General features: G+C 39.4%; 1 protein-coding gene across 1 annotated transcript in view; it reads right to left on the reverse strand.

Moving 5' to 3' along the window:
• Positions 1–19563, reverse strand: part of LOC110098173 (beta-galactosidase 3) — a 66316-nt gene extending 46753 nt beyond the window's left edge. Inside the window, exons 1-7 of the mRNA XM_028697038.1 lie at positions 19254–19563; positions 19087–19182; positions 18888–19000; positions 18737–18803; positions 18538–18630; positions 15988–16131; positions 15753–15841 (exon numbers count right to left, since the gene is read on the reverse strand). Of these exons, the coding sequence (XP_028552871.1) occupies positions 15753–15841; positions 15988–16131; positions 18538–18630; positions 18737–18803; positions 18888–19000; positions 19087–19182; positions 19254–19424 (773 nt within the window). The 5' untranslated portion in view covers positions 19425–19563. The remainder of the gene's footprint in view (positions 1–15752; positions 15842–15987; positions 16132–18537; positions 18631–18736; positions 18804–18887; positions 19001–19086; positions 19183–19253) is intronic.
• Between the last annotated feature and the right edge of the window lie 294 nt (positions 19564–19857).

The raw sequence follows: 19857 nt of genomic DNA on the forward strand, positions 1-19857 counted from the left end.
ATCAAGCTAATTTTGAGAAATTAAGCTTGAATCGATGTCGAATCGCATCGAATTGAGCTCGACGGGGTTCGATTGGATTTGAATTGGATTAATTTGATTTAAATTAAATTAAATTTGATTCAATTTAATTAAATCGGGGTTCGATTTGAGTCAATTTCGTCTCGACGACATTCGATTGGTTCGATCGAGCACGATCGAGTCTAGTTGGGCTCGATCGGGGTCGGGTTGATACGAAAATATTCGTCAACAGTCGAGCTACCACCAAATCAGATTGAAGGAAGGTGACATTCAGAAGACGGCATTCAGGACTCACGAGGGGCACTATGAGTTCCTAGTGATACCATTTGGGCTTACCAATGCCCCCGCTACCTTCTAGTCCTTAATGAACAGGGTATTCAGGCAGCACTTGAGGAAGTTTGTGCTAGTTTTCTTTGACGATATTCTGGTGTACAGCCAAAATGAGGAAGAACATTTGAAGCATCTAGAGGAGGTTTTGAGGATCCTACAGACACATCAGCTGAAAGCGAACCTAAAGAAATGCAGTTTTGCCCAGTCTAGTGTGGAATATTTGGGACATGTGGTATCTCAAGAGGGAGTGGCAACTGACCAGTCAAAGATTGAAGCGATGCAGAGATGTCCCACGCCCAAAAACATCAAGGAGTTGAGGGGGTTCTTGGGACTGACAGGATACTATCGGAGGTTTGTGAAGGGGTACAATTCCATCGCTTGGCCGTTGACGGAGCAGTTGAAGAAAGACAATTTCTCATGGGGTGATGCAGCGACCCAGGCCTTCGAAAGGTTGAAGAAGGCCATGACCACTGTCCCAGTTCTAGCCCTTCCAGATTTCAGCCAGGCCTTTGTCGTAGAGACCGATGCGTCGGGATATGGACTGGGAGCAGTGTTGATGCAGAGTCACAGGCCAGTAGCCTACTTCAGTCAGGTGCTATCAACCAGGGCAAGATTGAAGTCAGCATACGAGAGAGCTGATGGCGATTGTCTTAACCATTCAGAAATGGCATCCCTACCTGTTGGGGCGACATTTCATTGTCCGAACTGATCAGAAGAGTTTGAAGTATCTCTTAGAGCAAAGGATGGTGACTGAGGAGCATCAACGGTGGCTATCCAAACTATTGGGCTATGACTTCGAGATCCAGTACAAGCCGGGGTTGGAAAATAAAGCAGCTGACGCCCTATCCAGATGTGTGTGGGAGCTCCAGGAGCTAGCCCTGTCAGTACCATTAATGGTTGATTGGGGAGCCATCAAGGAAGAAAGCATGCGAGATGCGGAATTGGGAAAAATCAGGGAGGATCTGAGGAAAGACGAGAACAGTCAGCCTGGTTACAGCATTGAGGGGGAGAGATTATGATACCAAGGAAGGTTCGTGATACCACGAACCTCTATACATATTCCACACTTGCTGCAGGAGTTTCATGGCAGTGCAGTTGGGGGGCCATTCCGGAGTACAGAAGACATACAGAAGGTTAGCATCTGAGCTCTACTGGAAAGGGATGCATAAGGATGTCGAGGAGTTGGTGGCAAGGTGTGAGGTGTGTCAGAGAAATAAATACATGGCAATGACACCAGGAGGGTTACTCCAACCATTGGCACTTCCAAACAAAGTCTGGGAGGAAGTGTCTATGGATTTCATCGACGGCCTACCCCGTTCAGAGGGTTACACAGTCATTTTGGTAATGGTGGACCGCCTCAGTAAGTATGCACATTTCATCCTTCCACGACACCCGTACACCGCGGTATCAGTGGCAGCAGCTTTAATCAGGGAAGTGGTGAGATTATACGGGCTACCGAAATCAATTGTATCCGATAGAGACAAAGTGTTCCTTAGTCAGTTTTGGAAGGAACTATTTCGAATGCAGGGCACGGTTCTCAAGAGAAGTACCGCTTATCATCCTCAGACAGATGGCCAGACAGAGGTAGTAAATCGAAGCTTGGAAACATACTTGAGGTGTTTTGCTTCAGAAACACCACGAAAGTGGGCAAAATGGTTACCTTGGGCAGAATATTGGTACAACACTTCGTACCATTCTGCAGCTCAAATGACCCCTTTCAAAGTGCTCTACGGGAGAGACCCCCCACACTTAGTGCATTATGAGAGGGGAAACACACCAATATCTTCAGTGGAGCAGTACCTAGAGGAGAGGGATCATGTGCTAGAAGAGTTAAAGAAACATCTTGGAAGGGCACAATAAATCATGAAGGAGCGATGCCGACGCACACAGGAGAGATATACAGTATGAAGTAGGAGAGAAGGTCTACTTGAAATAGGCCCTACAGAAATCATGTGGCACCAGCGAGAATGAGAAATTAACCCCGAGGTACTTTGGCCCATAATGAGATTTTGGGAAGATTGAGTAGTAGTGGGGCTATCGTCGAAATTAACCCCCCCCCGCTACCATTCACCCAGTGTTTCCACGTTGTCCAGCTTGAGAGAGCACTAGGGGAGCATGCAGCTAGTTGTGGAATACCACATCTTTTGACAGAAATTGGGAGGTGTCATGGAACCCATGGAGCTGGAAGGAGTAAAGAGCCGACAAGAAAGGGAAAATAAAAACGGTGTTGATTTCAAATGGAAGGATCTTTCCAGACTACAAGGCCCACCTTGGGAAGCCCTATGAGATGTTTGTGGGCAACAGTTCCCTGATCTTTCACCTGAGGACAATGATTTTTGGGATGGGATGTAAATGTTAGGCCGACCCTGAGCCTGGCATGGACCGGTTTCCAACTGGACCGGTCCTGGTCTACACCGGCGGAAGCCAGAAGGCGAACAAAGGGAAGGGGCGGAGGCTGGGGGGCCCACTTGCGAGTTAATTCAAATTTGAGGAGGGAGAATTTTGAATTAGAAGGGTGGTAATTAGTGTCTTTTGTATCCTCCTTTCATGTTTAATTAGTGGAGATGAGGAGGGAATTAGTTATCTTATGAATTGAATAATTTTGAGATCTAGGGTTTGGGTGTTCTTGGGCTCTTGGCTTTGCCGGAAAATCGTTGGAAGAGTTTTTCTTCCTCTCGATTGAAGGAAAGTTGTATCTTGCAAGTGCTTTAATCCTCTATTGAAATAAAAGTGTTTGCAATTATTTTCCTACGTTTTCTCCCACGTTTTCTCTCAGATTTTCTCTGGTTTGGGCTGTTTTCCTGCTGTGGACAGCAGTTTTCTTTATTTGATACTTGATTTGGGTTAGGATTGCTTGTGAATACAAACACTTCCTATCAAAAATCTGCACAGACGGAACACAGTAGAGGTATAATCTCTTTTTTTGTTCATATATTCTTTTTATCTGCGAAAATTCGGTTATGTTTGATACACTTTTAGGCGAGCAACATATTCAATCCATATCTAAGGAGACTGTATCTTCTCCTACTAGAGTGCGACCGAAGGAGCCTTCTCTAAGCTATAGCAACATCCCATCATCGACACGCCAGCACATACGCTCTCATACCATGGACCCTCCACATGCATCTATGGATTTGACAGCGAGTCTGATACGGCAGCAACTTCTACATCCGGACGAGATACCTTTTGGCTCTTAGAGGATGTCTGTGAATGCAGGATATGTTCCTTTTTATGATGCCGGAATAGGCTCATCAATCATGCACATACCCCATCTGTTCTTGAAGCTGAAACTTTCTTTGTAGAGTTCTTCTTTCCTACGGACCCCTTCTTATTGTTTTGGCCGGGTAAGACATCCAGGGCATGAGAATCATTGCCCGCTGGAGATTTTGATGCACCAAGGTGCACTCCAGCTTCCTTCGAATTGGTCCCTGTGACTGAGACTCCTCTCACTAACAATCCTCTGACACGCTTTATGGAATCGAGCACAGATATAAAACATCTTTTTGGATTGCTTTTCAATTTCTTTGTCATTGCTATTGTCATTTTTTTCTCTTTTTTTATAATAAATTTCCATTCATTCTCTTCCTTTTTGCATTGCCAGAAGGAGGGACTACTAATCCAAGATATTCTATTAACTTCCATCATTTCCCGACCCAAGGAATAAAGACATAGCATGATGTGTCTCAAAGAGCTGATTTTCAGGATGAACCCAGGATCGCCCGATTCATTGGATCAGTTTACAGGTACCACAAATTACCTTGGGCCTTTTAGCACAAAAATTATGTTGAAAATGGATGATTTGAGGTATTGGGAGGAGTTATATCGTGAGGCTGAATTCCTTTTTCGACTGTTGAAATCTCTTTCCATCTTACGAACCTGGTCTCTGTTAGACCGGTCCAATTTTGTCACGACCCAGCCTGGATACTCAATTAACGAGGCGGGAACTGAATGTCGAACGGTATTACAAATTCATCTCATTCCAAATAAAACATTTAACATAAACTTTTCATCAACTGAAGAGCCACTAAACACAAAGAAAACTATAATCAATCTAGAACCAAACTAAGCATTCTCATCAGTCATTTTACATGTCATTTGCACGCATCTTCTATAGACGAAATCTTCCCTTTCAGTCATTTCTTCTTCTTCTGAAAATTTACCTGAAAGATTAATTTAGCGGGTTGAGCTTATAATGTAGACTCAGTGGGGAATCATCATCATGAATGAAGTACTTAAGTCTATTCAATTAACAAGAGGCAGACATTTCTTTTCTTTATTCATTTTATTTCATCTAATCATTTATATATCTCATAACATTTTCATTTAAATACATAAAATACTCTACTTTAATAATTATTCCTTTTCTCATTTAATTAGTATAGGAGCACCGTCTAAATGTACCAAAGGTACAACCATTTTCATTTCTATTTTCTTTTTCATAACATTTTCCTTTTTCGTGCACAGGTATGTTGCTTACCCAGCCAGTACCATACAGGGGTAACTCTTGTACTTGCATGCATATCCTTTTCCCTTTAATCATTCATTCATTTATGCTTTTTATTTATAATATAGATAGTGTCATTCTTGTGCTCATTCTTTCTTCACTTTCATTTTCTCTACATATACATTTACTCATAATATTATATTCATAATATCAGACATTTAAATTCATTAAATGTCAAATTCCATACTTACATATACAATTAAATCCTTTCACATGATAACATGACAAGATAAATAAAATCATTACTTAAAAAAATTATAACTAGAAATTCAATGGTAAATAAAAGTTCAACAATTAAATGTCTAAACATAATAATGATTTACCTACTTTGATTATCTTCTTCCAATATTCGTCTTGTATGAAACCCTTTTTAACTATTAACAATAATATACGGATTCAATTAACATTAAATCCTAATTTGAATGACTAAAAAGAAATGTCTGATTTTCATATAAAATTACATTACAAAACCTCTCATTCACTTCCAAAATTTCTTCCCCTTGCTTTCAATTTCTTCCTTTCTAAAATCTTTAAATCCATATAATATAACTTGCATAAAATGAAATTAAATAACAAAATTTAAAGAATGTTATACAACAAAGAATTTACTTACAAATGAGAATTTCCTCAAAATCCCTAAATTCTTCTTCCTCTCCTACAATTTTTTCTATTTGCTTTCAATCCCTTCTTTTTTTTTACCTTTAAGAAAATATTATTCATGTTTAAGTGAAAAAATCGACGAAATTTATAAGAAAAATGAAGAATTTCAACAAACCTTCTTCCCTTTTCTTCTCGATCGTCCTTCTCGTCCACAGAAATTTCTTCCAAAATTATCTCTCCTTTAATAGTAGGAAGGAAAAGGAATAATTAATTCTTATCATTAAAAACAATCGTTTAATTTGGAAAAACGGAACTCACCTCGCTCTCTCGCACGAAGTTTCCCGTCGCCCGCTCTCTCTATTTCACGAATAGCACCGACCCTTGTTGGGGTCGCGACTTATTAAAAGGGGTTGGCCAGTTCAGTTGAACCGTCCACCCATTCGGTTCGTTACAAATTTGAATTAGGTGATTCAATTAAATATTGTTTTCGAGGGAACAACTCAATTAAATATTTCTTTAGGAGGGACTCAATTAAATAATGCTTTGGTAGGGAACAATTCAATTAAATATTGCTTTGGGAGGGAACAACTCAATTAAATATTGCTTTGGGAGGGACTCAATTAAATTTTACTTTGGGACGGAACAACTCAATTAAATATTGCTTTGGTACGGAAAATTTGAATTAGGAGCTGTTTAGAGATTTTGTAATCTTCTTTACTTTAAATAGTTTCTCTTGTAAGGGTTAGGGTTTCATCTTGAATTTGGCTGAAATTTGAGATCTAGCAGCGTCTAGAGATTTGGGAGAGATAGATCCTCCTCTCAAAAAGAGGATCAATTGTATCTTGCTTTATTTCTTCCGTTAGTTTGATTTCTTCAATAATAATTACTGTTTTGTAGATTTTCCATGGGATTTGTGGAGCATTTTGCAGTTTTTCATCTCTATTGATAGGATTTACTTAAAATCTTCAAGTGTTTCCTATCAAATTTGTATCATAGCACTTTCTTGGGCGGAAAAATAAGATATCTTCATAGTTTTTGTAATTGGATCCAATATCTAATTAATGGCAGCAAAGAAGATGTAGGTGCTAGAAGGCGAGATGGAGCAATTCAAAACCGGAATGGAGAAGTTCTCTGCCATGAAAGAAAATTTGTTATATATGGAAAACAAATTTAGAAGGGTGGAGGAGATGTTAAGAAGGCTCTTGGAGATGCAAACAAAAACTTCAAGAGTTGTTCCGATGGCTAACCCTAACCAAGACTTGACCGGGATTCCCTTGGCAGAAGCGAAGAAAGAGGAGTTTGACAAGGGGAGATTCTTTCATCAACAGTCACCTCCTATAGCTCCGATAAAGAGTGGATCAGTGTCTTTGGATGAGGGAACAACAAAGATGAAAATTTTTAGTGGAGGTGATAGGGTGGCCGACCACTATGAGAGGTATTTTGGGCAAGGGGAGCCAGTCATCAGAGAAGGAGGAGGTCAAGAGCCACCTCCTAGGGCTCTGAAAAGGGCGGAATAGGGTTATCGGATGGGCGGACAGCATGAAGGGCATTTCGTGGTGAAGGTGGTGGGGTGGCTGACTCCTATGGGAGTTCTTTGGGCAAGAGAAGAGGACGACCGAAGAAAGGGGATGGGTCGAACCATGGGGATCAAGGGAAGGAAGGTGGGATTCTGATAGGAAACACTTGGATTCCCAAGTGTTTCTCACCAAAATTGAAGTAGATCCGATGGAAACTGCTGTCCACAGCAGAAAAATAGCAAAACTACGAGAAAAACTGAGAGGAAACGTAGGAGAAATCATAGGAAAACGAAGCAAACACTTTTATTCCACTAAACGATGAAAAACACTTGCAAGATACAACTTTCCTTCAATTCGAGAGGAAGGAAAAACTCTCCAAAGATCTCCGGCAAAGCCAAGAGCCCAAGAACACCAAACCCTAGATCTCCAAACAATTCAAATTCAAGATAATCCCCCCCCTTTTCCTCCTAATCTCCTAATTAACCATAAAGGAGTTTTACAAAATATCTAAACAGCCCTCGTATTCAAAATTTCCCTCCCAAAACTCTTCCTTGGCCCCCATCGGATTCGCTCGTTCCGCTCGGTTCCGCCCGCCTTGCTCGGTTCCGCCTCCTGTAGGTGTGGACCGATCCGGGTTGGACCGATCCAACCGGCCCCTCCTGGGCCGGCGTAACATTACCGCCCTCCCAAAGAATCACCTTGTCCTCAAGGTGAAAATCAGGAAACTGATGTTTCTTCCTCTCGTATGGCTCCCACGTGGCCTCGTAGTCAGGAAGGTTATTCCACTGGATCAACACTTCCTTAGTTTCATCTTCTTTCTAGCGAACACCCCTCAGCTCCAAGGGTTCCATGATCACCTCTAGCTCCTCCGTAAGTGTCGCAGGTAGCTCGGGAACGGTGATGTGATCACCGATGGCCTTTCTCAACTGTGAGACATGAAAAACTGGGTGTATAGTCGCCGATGGGGGTAATTTCAGTCGATATGCTACTGCTCCAATCTTTTCCATCACTTCATAAGGACCAAAGTACCTTGGAGCCAGCTTTTCATTCCTCCTGTTGGCGACTATCTTCTGCCTGTAGGGACGGAGCTTCAAGAACACCTTCTCCCCTGCCTCAAACTGGATATCCTTTCTATGCCCATCTGCTTGCTTCTTCATGATTTGTTGCGCCCTCAGCAAGTGCCTCTTTAACTCCTCGAGCACTCGATCCCTCTCCTCCAAGTACTCCTCTACTGACGAAACAGGAGTTCTACTGCTCCCAAAGTGTACCAAATGAGGGGGATCCCGTCCGTACAACACCTTGAATGGGGTCATCTGTGAAGCCAAGTGAAATGACGTGTTGTACCAGTACTCAGCCCAGGATAGCCACTTTGCCCATAGCTTTGGTGTCTCTGAAATAAAGCATCTTAGGTACGTCTCCAAGCTTCTGTTGACTACTTCCGTCTGGTCATCTGCCTGTGGGTGATAGGATGTGCTTCTCTTGAGAACTGTCCCCTGCAATCTGAATAACTCCCTCCATAAATGGCTGAGGAACGCTTTGTCCCTATCTGATACGATCGGCTCTAGCACTCCGTGTAATTTGACCACTTCTTTGATGAAGGCTGATGCTACTGTTACTGCGGTGTAGGGATGTCGGAGGGGAATGAAATGGGCATACTTGCTCAACCTGTCCACCACCACTAAGATCACTGTGAACCCATCCGAATGAGGCAGTCCATCTATGAAGTCCATAGATATCTCCTCTCATACTCTTCCTGGTAAAGCTAGCGGTTGTAGTAATCCTCCTGATGACATAGCTAGGTACTTACTCCTTTGGCAGACCTCACATCTGGCTACCATCTCCTCTACATCTTTATGCATCCCTTTCCAGTATAGCTCCCCAGCTAGCCTCATGTATGTCTTATGTACGCCTTAGTGGCCCCCCACTGCACTCCCATGAAACTCCTGGAGTAGGTTTGGGATGTGGGTCGACGTCCGGGGTATCACAAATCTCCCCTGATATAGCAGTTTGTCGCCCTCCAGTGAGTACCCCGGGTGGCTACCTGATTCCTTCAGTAACTCAGTCCTGATCTTTCCCAAATTCTCATCTCTAACACTTTCTTCTCTGATGGCCTCCCAATCAAGTATCAAAGGAACGGATAGGTTAGAGTTATAAGTGGTACTTCCTACAACTAGCAATGTATGATGGTTGAGTCATTTGACTGTGCAAGCTGATTTGAAGAGTAGGATAGCTGAAGCTTTATGGAAAGATCCAGATTTTGTGAAGATCATACAATTAGTAAAGGCTGGACATGAGGAGGATTTTATCCTTGATGAGGACAATCTCCTTTGGTATAAAGGCAAGGTCTGTGTACCTAATGTTGATGATTTGAGGAAGGATGTTCTATCTGAAGCTCATTTCTCTGCTTATACTATCCACCCTGGTAGTACTAAGATGTATCAAGACCTTAAGGGTCTATTTTGGTGGCCCGGATTAAAGAGTGTAGCTGATTTTGTTGCCAAATGCACTGCATGTTAGTTGGTAAAGGCTGAACATCAAAGGCCAAGTGGATTACTTCAACCATTACCGATTCTAGAGTAGAAGTGGGATGATATCGCTATGGATTTCGTGTCAGGGTTACCTCGATCACGACAGGGTCATGATGCTATTTGGGTTGTCATTGATAGGCTTACAAAGTCTACTCACTTTTTGCCTACCCGATTGACTGATTCAGTTGAGAAGCTCGCAATGTTGTATGTGGCTGAGATTGTTCGATTGCACGGCGTGCCTAAGTCCATAGTATCTGACCGAGATGGTAGATTTACTTCTAGACTTTGGCGGAAAGTACAAGAGGCTATGGGCACTAGATTGACATTTAGTACAGCCTTCCATCCTCAGACTGATGGGCAAACAGAGAGGACTATTCAAACTCTTGAAGACTTATTGAGATTGTGCATTCTTGACTTTGGTGGAGGTTGAGAATCTCATATCCTTTTGATAGAGTTTGCCTATAACAACTTTTCAAGCCAGCATAGGAATGGCGCCTTATGAAGCCCTCTATGGAAGGAAATGCAGAACCCCTCTTTGTTGGGCAGAGACAGGTGAGAGGAAGGTAATTGGATCAGATCTTGTTGATGATGCTACAAGCAAAGTCAAATTGATCAAGGATAGATTGCTAACAATTCAAGATAGGCAGAAGAAGTATTATGATGCTAAGCACCGCTTTGTGGAATTCAATGTAGGAGACTTTATTTTCATAAAGATTAGGCCGTTGAAGGGTGTACTTCGTTTTGGTAAGGTTGGCAAACTTAGTCCTCGCTACATTGGTCCTTTTGAGATAGTGGAAAGGATTGGGAAAGTGGCCTACATATTAGCTTTACCTACTACATATGCTGTCCACAATGTGTTTCATGTTTCGTCACTAAGGAAGTATATATCGGATGATCCTTCTAAGATCATATCGGAAGATGTGGACTTACAGCCAGATCTTACATATGTTGAAGAACCAGATTGTATTCTGGAGTATAGCCTGAAGCAACTTAGAAGCAGGGAGATACCGTTCGTGAAAATACTATGGAAGCATGGATTGAAAAAGAATGCCACGTGGGAGAAATAGTCAGAAATGAGGAAGTGTTATCCTCATCTTTTCGAGTAAGGTATGATTGTTTGTTCTTCCTTTCTTTTAAATTTCGTGGACAAAATTTTTATTAGGAGGGGAGGATTGTAAAACCCGCAATTCGTCATTTGAGTGTGTCGCACGCATTTCGATGCGCCGCGATGTACTTAAGTGAAATTTCTATGTCATCGGAATTCGACGAAATAAATTTTATTATATTCGTCTCGAAATTTCGATCGAAACGGTATAAATAACTTATATTAAATTTCGCACGATTTTGAAGTTAAAATTCGCCGAAGTTCGTTTAAGTAACATTTTGCCTTATTTTCCAATTTTGCCCCTAAGAGTTCTTAAGGGAAATGAAACTAGTGAGGGTACATGCATAATTTTACTTCCTAAATCTCCTTAATCCCCCTCATATGCCTAAGGGACCGAACATTTCGGTCCCTTGTTTCCTTCGACCGCACGCGAGAGAAAGGGAGGAGTGGTGACGGGAGAGCTCGGCGGGCGCGATTCCGGCGAGATTCCGGTGAACTTCTTTAGGAAAATCGTAGAGGAAAACTTGAGGTAAGTTTTTCTTAAAAGAAATGGAAGTTTTCATGAGATTTTTGTATAGAAAAATTTTAGGGTTTGTGTGTTTGAGAAATTTCTTTATGAAACTTTTAGGGTTTGACTTGATCTATGTTTTCCTATCATTCATGTCAAATTTTTTTAAAAAAAACACTAAATCCGAATTTTAGGGTTTCTCATTTTGATGAAATTTTTACGGGAATGATTAGAATAGCTTAAGGGAAGACTTTTGGCATTAAAAAAGTAATTTTTCAATTAGCAAATTTGAGTGGAAAAATTAGAGAAAATTTAGGATTTTTCCAAACTTAGTTTTTTTTAGGTTGCATGTTCACTAAGTAATAAGTATATTACTAAGGACTTAGGGAAGTCCCTAATTAGGGAATTTGAAAGAAAATCATTTTTTAAAATTTTTATCTAAGATAAATCCGAAAATTATTAATATTATTTACTACTTAGATGAAGGGAATGTTTTTGTATGCTTAAGAAATGAAAATATCAAATATTGAAAGTATAAATGTTGGGATTTTTGACAAATCCGAAAATAACATTTAATTTTAAATAAAATTAACGATGTTTGCGATTTTAAATGCTTGTAATAGTCATTGAAAACTTCTTTTCCCTTAGGTTGAAATATAGAAACGTGGTAAGGAATTGTGCGGGAAATATTGCAAAGGAAGACTTGAGGGTAAGTGACTCTATATGCTAAAGAACATGTTCATTTCTTTATATATATATCTTACTTATTTTATGATTTGTAAAGAAGATAGAAAATTATGTTCAAAGCCTTGCAAAGAAGATGAAATTTAATGTTCAAAGTCTATATGCCATGTTCACGTTCATTAATGGTTTTAAAGTATATGTTAGAAAAACTTTTTAGCAATTCATATGAAATCATGAGCATTTGCATATTTTCATGCTTAAATCTCTCATACTTATGACATGTATACCATATATGAAATGCATAACTTGTGATTGTTGATGACGGAGTACCAAGATGTGGCTCTTTGAGCAAAGACGGCCTTTAAGGCAAAATGGAAAGAAAGGAAAAGGATATGGCCATTAAAGATTGTACCTAATAAATACAATTCGGTACTCCGGGACGGCTGTATACAATATGAATAGAAAGATAAACATATGCAAGTATTTCATTTTCTCTCATGTTAAGAAATCTATTTCATGCTTTAGACATACATATCTCATATCATATTCAACATACATTAAGACATCTATTACCTCATGTGTAGATTATTAATCCACAAGATCTTTTCTTTTAAATGTACATGAACTTTTGCTATAGTTGTCAATTACTGAGCGTAGCTCATCCCTAGTTTTGGGAAATTTTTAGGAGAACTTACTCTTAGGTGATGGCTGAACACCCGAGGTTTACGTACAGTCGACGCGCAACGGGTGGCAGGTTATTTTACTGTTTTCAGTAGTTGTTGTAGTCCCTTACTTTATTTATTTTGGATAGCATGTAGAGCATGATTTGATTAAATAGCCATCTTGTATATTGTGAACAATCAGTGGTTTGAAATTAAAAAGTTTTAGAGGCGCTTTTATGTGAAGTCTTTTGGAATTGTTATGTATGAAATTTGATGATTAAATTGTTTTGATCGTCCGACTTCGTTCCCGCCTCGAATTTACGAGCTAACCGGGCCGGGTCGTGACATGTCCACAGCAGAAAAACAGCAAAAATACGAGAAAAACTGAGAGGAAACATAGGAGAAATCGTAGGAAAACGAAGCAAACACTTTTATTCCACTAGACGATGAAAAGCACTTGAAAGATACAACTTTCCTTCAATTCGAGAGGAAGGAAAAACTCTCCAAAGATCTCCAGCAAAGCCAAGAGCCCAAGAACACCAAACCCTAGATCTCCAAGCAATTCAAATTCAAGATAATCTCCCCCCCCTTTCCTCCTAATCTCCTAATTAACCATAAAGGAGTTTTACAAAATGTCTAAACAACCCCTCGCATTCAAAATTTCCCTCCCAAAACTCTTCCTTGGCCCCCGTCGGATTCGCTCGTTCCGCTGGGTTCCGCCCGCCTTGCTCAGTTCCGCCTTCTGTAGGTGTGGACCAGTCCGGGTTGGACCGGTCCAGCCGGCCCCTCCTGGGCCGGCGTAACAGATTCCCACCCATGATATATGAGAGAAATATGGAGGGATCACGACAACCGCTATGCTAGAGAAGGAAGAAGCTATTGGGGTGGTAGTGATCCTAGGGTGAGGAAGTTGGGGATGCCAGTATTTAAAAGGGAGGATGCTTATGGATGGGTGTACCAAGTGGAGATGTATTTCATGGTGAATGGGTTGACTGAGTAGGTGAAGTTTATGGTTGCATGACTATGTCTAGAGAGGAAAGCTTTAACTTGATTCCAGTGGATGATAGCATGGCCACTAACAGAGCAACTGAACAAAGCTATCAACAGCATCTCATCCTTCCACCTTGAGGACAAGGTGGATCTTTGGGAGGAGAATATTATTAGACCAGTCAAATTTGAATAAGGGGATTCAATTAAATATTATTTTAAAGGGAACAACTCAATTAAATATTGTTTTGGGAAGGACTCAATTAAATAATGCTTTGGGAGGGAACAACTCAATTAAATATTACTTTGAGAGGGAACAACTCAATTAAATATTGCTTTGGGAGGGACTCAATTAAATATTGCTTTGGGAGAGAGCAACTCAATTAAATATTGCTTTGGGAGGAAAATTTTGAACTAGGGGTTGTTTAGGGATTTTGTAATCTTCTTTGCTTTAAATAGTTTATCTTGTAAGTGTTAGGGTTTCATCTTGAATTTATCTGAAATTTGAGATCTCTTAGGTTTAGATTTTTTTGGGCTCTAACAGTTTAGATAGATCCTCCTTTCAAATAGAGGATCAATTGTATCTTTGTTTATTTCTTCCGGTAGTTTGATTTCTTCAATAAAAATTACTGTTTTGTTGATTTTTCATAGGATTTGTGGAGCATTTTGCTGTTTTTCATCACTATTGATAGGATTTATTTAAAATCTTCAAGTGTTTCATATCCACTCTTATTGCATGATCTTCATGAGAAGGTTAGAATTCAACCAAAAGCTGCTAATGTGGCCCACGACGAGTTTGAAAAAGTTTCGTGGCTATGAGGCAAGATAGTCATAGATTTGTCAGTCTTTCAATTGAAAATGATAGCCTCTCCTCCAAGATAAAGAATCTCTGAAAGGAGATTAGAGATTCGATGTCTACAAGGTAGATCTTGAAGCACAACAAGCAGGATGGGCACAAGTAAATGAAATCTCTATCAGATTCATCACCATGTCATGATAGATGCTGATGTTGCATGGCTCGAGCTGTGGCAGAATTACAGGTTACTGAGGCTAAACATCATACCCTTGCTGAAATAATGTCACGGCTTCAATTCACACGAATGTAGATTATGATTCACATCCCCAACAATAAAAACATAAACAAGCTCTGTAGATCTTGATTCACCATCCACAAGCTCCTCGATTCAAGAAATGCTAACATCATAAGCAATTGAAAGAGAGCTAAGATCATTCACGTCTCTGACAACAAAAACATAAACAAGAGCAAGAACCACAATAGGGTGGGCAGAGATCATTAATAACAAGAGTAGGGGCAGAAACCATCATAATCATAGGGCTGGCAACCTGAGAAGGTATTGACTCCAAGTTCCAGAGTTGATTCAAAGATTTGAGCACAAGCTAGTCAGAAGTAGTAGAAAATGCTATCATTGCATTACAAGAAAGGTTTTTTTATCAATTGGAAGATACTGACTACCACGATATTGAGGATTTCACAACTCTAGGTGCGCTGAGCCATTCTGAAAAATTTTAATCAAATATATTGCAATAAGAACAATATGACAGAATATCATCAAGATCGACCTTCTGCAGACTACAGAAGCAAATTGAAGTGTAGTTAATCTAAAATTTTCTATAAAGGAATATCCAAGCAGTTGACTAGAGTAAATCATGGATTAATTGAAATAGCAAATCCGTAGATGTGAAAAAATAATCCAAATTAGAATAATAAGAATGTGGTGACCATATAACCATACGTATTGGAATCCATCATACATATTCTTTGAATAGAATCTTGAGTGATCAAAATATGGAATAGCTTAATAAGAATTTGACAAAAATCAAAAAGTCCATAGTATAATCCTTAACTAAAAGTAGATCAACCATGAATTTGTGAACAACCACCATACTAAAATAGCCCCAATAAGACTTGTCAAAAAGGTAAAAAAAAAGGTAAAGACAATTTCCTTCATCCCCCATCCTCTACTCTTCTATTTCTCATGTTATCATCACCTTATCCCTTCTTCCCTCCCTGCATTGCTACGCCAATATAATAAGAAGAAAAGGAAAAAAATACGAGTATTTCACAAGAAGTGCAACTATATTGTAACTAATATTAAAAATCAGATTAAACCATACGCCCTTTTTGATATATTAATAAGCTTCGACTATGGACAAGCTTTACAAGAAAGCTTAGCATAACTACTGCGCAGATGATACAAGACTTCAGAAAAGCTTGATTATAAGATACGCAAAAAAAAAATAGCAGCTTCATGTTAGCAAGAAGATTTTAATACCAGCAATGTACTTACCACCCTGGCCAATTCTCTGTCCAAATCTTTGGTTTGCTGGGGGAGTTCGGAGCAAATTGATCACAATAAAAAGAGTTGCACGTATTAATCTACCAAAAAAAATACAATATTAATTCATTTAGAATAATTTTGTTATTTTAAAACAGGAACAAGCTCAAAAAAGCAAAAGCACAAAATCAAAAAACAACAAAAAAAGTCATACAAAAGTAATGCTATACTGCTGACTGATCCTTACCACACGTGCAGGTGCATCATACTGCTGACACATAATCCAAGGTACACCAATGTCTTGAGAAAGCGCCATATCTGCAGCCCACATTGCATAAAGCTTCCCACCATCTCCATAAACTTTTTCAGTATCACCATATTCATTCTCAACCTGAAAGGAACCACATCTAATTATTCTTGAGCTGTTTGCCTTTGACAGAAACCAAAACCGGAAAAAAGAAATTAGCACAATCAGATAAAAGATGATTACAAACAAACAAAAAAAACAAATACTGTAATGATATTAAAAACCACGATATTGCAATATAACCATTCCATGAGTGGTTTCTTTTTTATTAATTGACATATGTTAGTGACGTTTTTCTTATTGGAATTATTAGTAGTATACCACAAACATTCATATATAATAGCATAACACCCAATTTTACAACAAATAGTTGCATGGACTATCAATGATTTACAGCAAGAGAAATTAAGATGCATATTGTATTCATCATCATAATAAGAGCAAAAATTTCTTGATAGTCAATTCCATAGGATCGAATGTCTTTTAACTACTAATCTCGCTTTATATCGTTCCAAGTTTCCATCTTCTCTATATTTCATAGATAAGATCCATCAATTCCTATCAATTTCTTCACTTTTGGTAGTTCACTGATCTTCCTAGTATATATTTTTCCCAGTACATTCGTTTTTTCCCTCATGTTATCCTTCTAAGTCTTGCTTTCAAGTACCTCAAAAACAGTTTGTGTTATTATAATAGAATTAGAGCTAATATTTATAAGGAAAGTTTTATAGTTAGGAAAAAAATTTTGAAAAGATGTGTATTAGAAGATGGGATGTTGAGAAGAATATGTAGCGATGGGGTGATCATTATTACCGAGTCATGAGCTTGTTGGTGATTTTAGCTTAGTTTAGCAATTTCATTTATAGTTTCCATGAAGAAAGGAATGGTTTCATATTAAATTTTATTGTTCTTTTCTATCATATTTGACTGCAACAATCCTTTGGACGGAACTTCAATTTGTCACCATAAATGTACTCAGAATGTAGCCACTAACAATATGGTGCACTCAAATCCTTGTAGAGACAGCATTGATGACAATTACTATCAATCAAATAAGCAGGTCAAGTAGGTTGGATTGTTGGACCATTGCTAAGGCATGTTTAACTTAAGTAATTGTTGATAATAGGATAGATTTCAATCTCCCCATCCATTCTAAATGGCCATGGGATTTAGAATTATATGCGGCCGAATCAGTACTCTTCGAGTCTATAAATCCATTAAAATCTAGTTAACTCAAAAGAATTCTCTAAAATCTCTAAAGCTTTGAGAAGACTCTTGAACTTTGCTCTTTTTTATGACGTAAAACCGCTCATTATTGAATTCAAGTACCGCTCATTATTGAATACAGGTACCGCTCATAGACAATAAAGCACGAAAGCTCATTTTGAACATCAGGCCCACTCCTTGATAATGTGACGCTGCTAGCTAATAATTATGCATCATGTTTCTTTCTAACACCTAGTGTCACTTGCTAGCACCGAGATGATATTCTCACGTGGAAAATAATATGCTAATCCTTGTAGTTGTTGGAGATGTCACCAACAATGAGACACTGCTTATAGCAGTTGTTGATTATGCACCATTGATATGGTCAACGACACTTTGAATCTTCAATATTTGTGCTGGCGCCACTTGGAGATAGGGGTGTGAGCCAAGTGGGCTCGCTTAACTCTTTAACGAGCTCACGAGACAAGTCTATCGAGCCATGAGTTCAAGCTTGAGCCTATACTCAAGCTCACATTAGCTCGAGCTTAGTTTGGCTTAACTCATAAGCTCATTAAACCGCTCAATTAACTTAAAATATATTAAAAATTAATTTAAATTAGCATTATATAATACATTTTAACCTTTCTTAAATTAATTATATATTAAAAATAAAAAATCTAATAAAAAGAAAAATTTTAATTTAAAACTAGGAAATCAAGCCAAGCATGAGCTTTCCAAACAAGCTCAAGAAATCAAACCGAGCTCAAGCATATAAATTTTTTAACGAGTCGAGCTTGAGCTTGTAAATGAGCTCGAGTCGAGCTTAAACTCATTAAGAACAAAACAGGATTAACTCGATAAGGCAAAAACTCAACTTGACTCATTTATACCCCTACTCGGAGACATGGTTGATAGTTTGTATCATCTCTTGCTTCTATCACACCTGAATCTGAAATACATGGTAACCATTATGGTTCTCAATGTTGTCATCATCACTATGGCCATTTTGGTGGCATTATTGATGCTCTAGCACTAACTCTAACTGCTCAAAGGGGGACAAGCATCAATGCTTATTTACACCAACAGTAGAGTTTCACATTTAGCATGGCCATATAATTTTCCCATTCAGGATTTTCCACTTACAAACAAGAAACTCCCGAATTGTGAGTGCCTTAATTCGTAGAGCTATGATGATCACAAGTCTCGTACATTCACTTGGTTTATCATAATTTCTTTCAGTTCACAAATTCTATTACTTTTCACATTCATGAGGGACTAGATTACCTGAGCCAAAATGATTGGACCTCCCTGCGATGCAAATAACTTATTCTGCTTCATGATGTTCACTATAAATGTCATAAAGCTTTGCATATGACTCTGCAGTAACAAACATGATAAACCAAGACAACATTTACTGAAACGAACAAAAACCAGCTGAAGTTAAAAAAGGACAAAATGCTAGCACAAACCCTCATCTACGCACCTTGAACTGCTGGCTGTTCGATCGAAAGACAACACCAGGAATGTAATGCAGCCAAACAGGAATCCCTCTGCAAAATCACAAAATCCTATTATCATAAGCCATCTCTGTAAGTTCCATACATCAGATGGAAATGTAAAGAGCATTTTCACACCCGAAATTCCACTCAGCAGCAACAAAAGGCCCGATTCGGAGAATCAGATACATCCCCGCATCCTTAACAACATTTATAAACTTTACGAGGTCGAAACGGTCCTCGAAAGAATACTAAAAACACATCCCTGCTTTAAATCAGCAATCTAAAAAGAGAAATAGGTGTAGAAAGAGTTCGATTAGGTAAGAAAATGTCTCACATTTCCTGGGGAAAGTTCGTGACCGTTCCAGAAGACGTAAGTCTCGATCACGTCAGCTCCTCCCTCCTTCGCAGACGCGACAAGGCCCGGCCACATCTGCTCACCGAGCTCAATTAGCATGATTCAGAAAACCAAAGCAAGAGAAGTGGGAGAGAGAAAGAGCTAACGGAGGGGACGCTGCGAGGATAGTGGATGGAGGCGGAGATGAGGAGGCGGCGCCGACCGTCGATGATGAGTGAACGGTGGTCGTAAGTGACATTCTCCGCCGAAGTGGAAGAGACCACGAGAAAGAACAATAAGAGGAGAAGACGGCTGAAGTTCGTTATCTCAACCGCCATTGACAAATCTGGGAAGAAGAACGAAGAAGAGTGTCCACTGTAGCAGTAACAGCGGAAATGCAGAATGGAAGAGCGGCGTACAGCTACAAGCTGTCTTTCTTCTGGCGGGCCATTCAATTGCAAGCAGCAGCAAATCCCGACATTCACTTTTAGCTTGCAATTAAAAATTATAATTTATAAAGATGTTTGCCAATTAGGTCATCTTCAACCGATATGGGGTCGTTCCGTGCGAAAATTTCCGCCATTGCAGGTGAACAGTGTCACGTCAATATTGGCGTCGCATTATTCACTCACGTCATTTTCTGCTCTCAACCGGAAAAACGCGTGAAAGGGAGAGCGATCGTTACCTTCCTAGAAACACCTAAAATGACGTTCGATTGGAACATCACCACGACATTTTAGAGTTTTGCGTTGCTTTGCCGTGAAAAATGAA

The sequence above is a fragment of the Dendrobium catenatum genome, unplaced genomic scaffold, assembly GCF_001605985.2.
Source record: "Dendrobium catenatum unplaced genomic scaffold, ASM160598v2 fragScaff_scaffold_853, whole genome shotgun sequence".
NCBI classification, from domain to species: domain Eukaryota; kingdom Viridiplantae; phylum Streptophyta; class Magnoliopsida; order Asparagales; family Orchidaceae; genus Dendrobium; species Dendrobium catenatum.